The 5,004-nt window shown below is 36.2% G+C and overlaps 1 protein-coding gene across 1 annotated transcript in view; it reads left to right on the top strand.

The window, feature by feature from the left end:
• LOC102423461 (olfactory receptor 11G2-like) overlaps positions 1 to 3,390 on the top strand; it is a 5,776-nt gene extending 2,386 nt beyond the window's left edge. Inside the window, exons 2-3 of the mRNA XM_023752845.1 lie at positions 1,164 to 1,186; positions 3,350 to 3,390. Coding sequence (XP_023608613.1) covers positions 1,164 to 1,186; positions 3,350 to 3,390 — 64 coding nt within the window. The remainder of the gene's footprint in view (positions 1 to 1,163; positions 1,187 to 3,349) is intronic.
• The last annotated feature ends 1,614 nt before the right edge of the window (positions 3,391 to 5,004 follow it).

The following is a 5,004-nucleotide window of genomic DNA, read 5'->3' as shown; positions in this document are numbered from 1 at the left end:
TCAATTATAAACAAAAGATAAATATGCATAGTATGGATAAATATCTTCAGATCATTAATGAAAATAACACCCAGCCAGCATGGATCAGTGGTTGAGTGTTGACCTATGAACCAGGAGGTCACGGTTCGATTCCCTGTCAGGGCACATGCCTGAATTGTGGGCTCGATTCCCAGTAGGGGGCGTGCAGAAAGAAGCCCATCAATGATTCTCTCTCATCATTGATGTTTCTATCTTTCTCTCCCTCTCCTTTCCTCTCTAAAATCAATGAAAATATATTTTAAAAATAATAATAATGAAAATAACATCAGCACAATAGAAAAGATGCCAAATATATGAAAAAAGACATTCTATTTCATTCAGAATTAGAGAAAACAAAGAAAACTATAACATACCTACCTATTTTTCCTAAAAATTTATAAAGATCACAAATCGTGTTGTGAAAAACAGAACTCTAATTCTTTGCTCATAGGGCATAAATTGGTACAGCATTTATGGAAGACATTTTGCCTAAAACCATGAACATTTAAAAGGCATTCCCTTTGACTTAGCAATTCCACTCCTAAATATTTGTTTGAGTAATATTCTCACACATAAGAATAATGGTGTATGTACAAGAATATTAACTACTGTTTTTAATAACAAAATATTAAAACAATCTAAATTCCCATTAATTAATAACTAAGTAAATTATTGTATATCCATAGATTGGAATATACTATATCACTGTTAAAAATGAAGATCTGGTCTGGCCAGTGTGGCTCAGCAGTAGAGCATTGACCCAGGAACCAAGAGGTTGCTGGTTCGACTTGGTTCAATTCCTGGTCAGGGCACATGCCCAGGTTGTGGGCTCCATCCCCAGTAGGGGGTGTGCAGGAGGTGGCTGATCAGTGATTCTCTCTCATCATTGATGTTTCTATCTCTTTCTCCCTCTTCCTTCTCTCTCTAAAAATCAATTAAAACATATTTTTTTTAAAAACTAAGATCTGTACATGTCTTTTGATATAAAAATATCCTCAAAGTGTACTGTAAATGAAAAGCAAGATAAAAGAGTTCCAGATCTTGGGCTATCTTTCATGTGAAGAAAAATTATGTAGATATGTATATGTTTATGTTCATAAATACATTGTATGCTTCTTAAATAAGAAAAATACTAGTAACTGAATGCTTTTGAGAAGGAGAATTGGATGTCTGGAGACAGAGGGAAGGAGGCATTTTCATTTTATATGCCTTTATATTTTTAAAATTTCATTTTATAGTCATGTATCACTATTAAACATACATTTAAACAACATTTAATATTTACATTAAAAATAAAATTTTTAAGTATTTCACTATAAAATTAAAACCAGGGAGGTATTTCTTCATAATTCTTTGATACTTTGGGAAACTAGAAAGAGGACTAATCATTGACGGAAAATGAAAAAGAACAAAACTGATAACCTCTCGGTATCATCTCACTAAAATTCTTTGGTTCTGTTGGAACAAAGTAATAAATGTCTTCCTCCTATAAGAGTAAATAAAGTATAAAAATTGAAAGTAACCTTTTTTTAAAATTTTTCACCCAAGGATATTTTTCCATTGATTTTTAGAGAGAGTGGAAGAGAGAAGGAAAGACGGAGAGAAATATCTGTCATTCCCTCTCTCAAAATGAGAGAAACACATCAATTGCGTTGCCTTCTGCATGAGCCCCAACCAGAACCTGGGACTCTTCAGTTCGCAGACCGACGCTCTATCTACTAAACCAAACCGGCTTGGGTGAAAGTGGCCACTTTTTTTATAATTATTGTATCAACTTCCTCCTCTGTCATTTTTTTCATTTAAACAGTTGAACACATTCAATATGCTAGGCACTGAGCTAGAAAGTGAATCAGACACAGAAGTGAATAGTACACATTTCCTTTCCTTGTGGAGCTCATAAACAAGTGGTAAATGAAATAAGATGTGCTGTAAACAAGGAAATCATAAATTTTTATGGGAGCAAGTAAACGAACAGTAAAGATAAAATCCAGGAGTATTAAAAGGCAAGAAAGCATGGCAGTCCTGGCCCGTGTTTCCCAATGGTTAGAGTGCTGGCCTGTCCCTCCAAAGCTTATGGGTTCGATTCCCAATCCAGGGCACATACTTTGGTTGCAGATTTGCTCCATGAATTAATATGTCCCTAAAGAGTTGACAGATTGTTTATATTTCATTTCTATTTAAATTGATTTATCTTACAAGTGTCAATAAACTCCTAGAATTGAAGTAGGACTACAAAATATAATACAAATCACTACTTAGAATCCAGTTTATTTATTTAAATACAGATATATATACATATATATGTGTGTATGTGTATATATGTGTGTATATATGAGAAAATATGAAAAATAATTTTTAAAAAATATCATAATGTGTAAATATATTACTGAAGAAGTTTTCACATTTTAAAATATATTTTTATTGATTTCAGAGAGGAAGGGAGAGGGAGAGAGAGAAAAACATCAATGATGAGAGAGAATCATCGATCGGCTGCCTCCTGCATGCCCACCACTGGGGATCAAGGCTGCAACCCAGGCATATGTTGACCGGGAATCGAACCATGATCTCCCGGTTCATAGGTCGATGCTCAACCACTGAGCAACACTGGCTGGAGAGAAGTTTTCACATTTTACTTCAGTGACAGATCTACATGAAATGTTTCAGATCATGAGTAGATCTTTATATTTAGAATATAACTCTTCTTCTAACCTAAGGTAAATGGCCTTCAGAGCTCCAAAATTCTTACACAGTAAATAATTCTGTGAAATCACTTATCCATGGAATCTTTTCCATATTTTTCTTCTGAAATATTCATGTTAATTTCCCCAAGATAAATGCTTTATCTGTGAAGACAATCTTTTTAGTAAATTGATTTCAGAGAGGAAGGGAGAGGGGGAGAGAGATAGAAACATCAATGATGAGAGAGAATCATTGATTGGCTGCCTCCTGCACACCCCCTACTGGGGATCAAGCCCCCAACCCAGTCAGGTGCCCTGACCAGGAATTGAACCATGACTCCTGGTCAACCCTCAATCACTGAGCCACACCAGCTGGGTTTGAGGACAATCTTTTACAGTTCTTCGCATTTCTCTACTTTTTCAATTTTCATATTCATTCACAACCCAGAAGAGTGGTAGTTACAAAGTAAATATTGATTAACTAGTTGCTAATGGATTAACTAGTTGCTAATGCATGCTCAGTCGGGCATAAACCACAAAAGATCTGCTGTAGTTTAAGAGCTGATTCTAAAAGTGACCATGAGGCACTAAAAACGAAAGCTCCTAATCACTTGATAAATATAAGTAATCTGACTGTTTTTTATGCTAAATAGGTTTTTTATATGATAGTAAAGTGACAAATTCAGTGTTCTAAAGTAGTTTTCTAAAAGTCAAATCAAGATCAACCGAAGGACTTGTATGCTTGCATATAAGCATAACCAATGGACATAAGACACTGGGGGGTAGGGGAGGCCAGGGGATTGTCAAGGGCGGGGGGGAAAAAGGACACATACGTAATACCCTTTGTAATACTTTAAGCAATAAAAAATAAATAAATAAAAATAAATAAATAAATAAAAGTCAAATCACTCTTTCAAGTACATGTAAAAGCATTAGAGTTCTACAAATAAAAAAGTACACTTCTACTTTAAAAATATCTTTGACACTGGAAAATAAAACTGGCTGCTGTGCAACATAAGTGAGTTGCAGAATGGAGTAAGAAACTCTGAAATATTCATGAAAGTCTACTCAAAAGGTTTTGTTTATTTTGCTTTTTTTATAAGGAAATAAAGTATTTTCAGGTCTTACCCAGAAGTCATTGGTGAACACTAAACTGAATGGCTCTGCTAGTTTAGTTTCATAATTAGGATAAAGAAAAACAGAAAATTCGCCCATAATCTAATCTCTTTCAGCTAGTATGACCAATAGAAAGAAGACAGAATAGGTAAAGCAAAAATGTTTTGTAGTTTCTCCTAAAAAGTGTGGGGGGGGTGGGAGAGAGAATATGACGAATGTGTATAGATGACATATTTATTTTTTTTTAGATGACATATTTAGATACATTCTTAAAGAGCTAAATTGTTTGATGTTTTTTGTTTCACAAACTTTCATAATTCACCTTTCCAAATAGAGTGAATAGTGCTGTTAAAAATCTATAATAATAAAAGCATAATATGCTAATTAGACCAGAGAATCAAATGTCCTTCCAGACAAAGCCTCAGCGCTGCAAGGGCTGAAGGCAGGCAGTGGCAGCAGCTGTGGGCTGATGGGGGCAGTGCCTTCCCCTGATCGGCCAGGGTTGCCTCCCGCAGAGGGAGGCCAGACTGTGGCTTAGGCACGCTCCCCATGGGGAGTGGGCCTAAGCTGTCAGTAGGACATCCCCTGAGGGCTCGCAGACTGTAAGAGGGGGCAGGCCAGGCTGAGGGAACCCCCTCCCCAGTGCACAAATTTTCGTGCACCAGGCCTCTAGTACCATTATATGATTGTTAGGAGATTTGACTTGTGGTGGTGAACACAATACCATATACAGATAATGTATTATAGAATTGTACACCTGAAACCTTTATAATTTTATTAACCAATGCCACCCCCAATAAATTCAATAAAAAAGTTTTTAAAGAAGTACTAATTGGTAGTTACAAAATAGTCATGGGGCCCTGGCTGGTTTGGCTCAGGGAATTGGCCTATGGACTGAAGGGTCCCAGGTTCAATTCCGGTCAAGGGCATATGCACAGGTTGCAGGCTTGATCCCCACTGTGGGGTGTGCAGGCCGCAGCCAATCAATGATCCTCTCTCATCATTGATGTTTCTCTCTCTCTCTCTCCCTTCATCTCTGAAATCAATAAAAAAAATTTTTTTAAATAGTTGTGGGGAAGTAAATTGCAGCATAAGGAATATAGTCAATATTATGTATGGTGCCAGGTAAGTACTGGAAATATGCCAGGGAAAGGGTCATTTTGTAAAGTATATTTTTGTTTATCCACTATGC

This window comes from Myotis lucifugus, unplaced genomic scaffold (genome assembly GCF_000147115.1).
Source record: "Myotis lucifugus unplaced genomic scaffold, Myoluc2.0 scaffold_38, whole genome shotgun sequence".
Taxonomy (NCBI): Eukaryota; Metazoa; Chordata; class Mammalia; order Chiroptera; family Vespertilionidae; genus Myotis; species Myotis lucifugus.
Note: the sequence above shows the minus strand (reverse complement) of the source record. Positions and strands in the feature narration are given on the sequence as shown.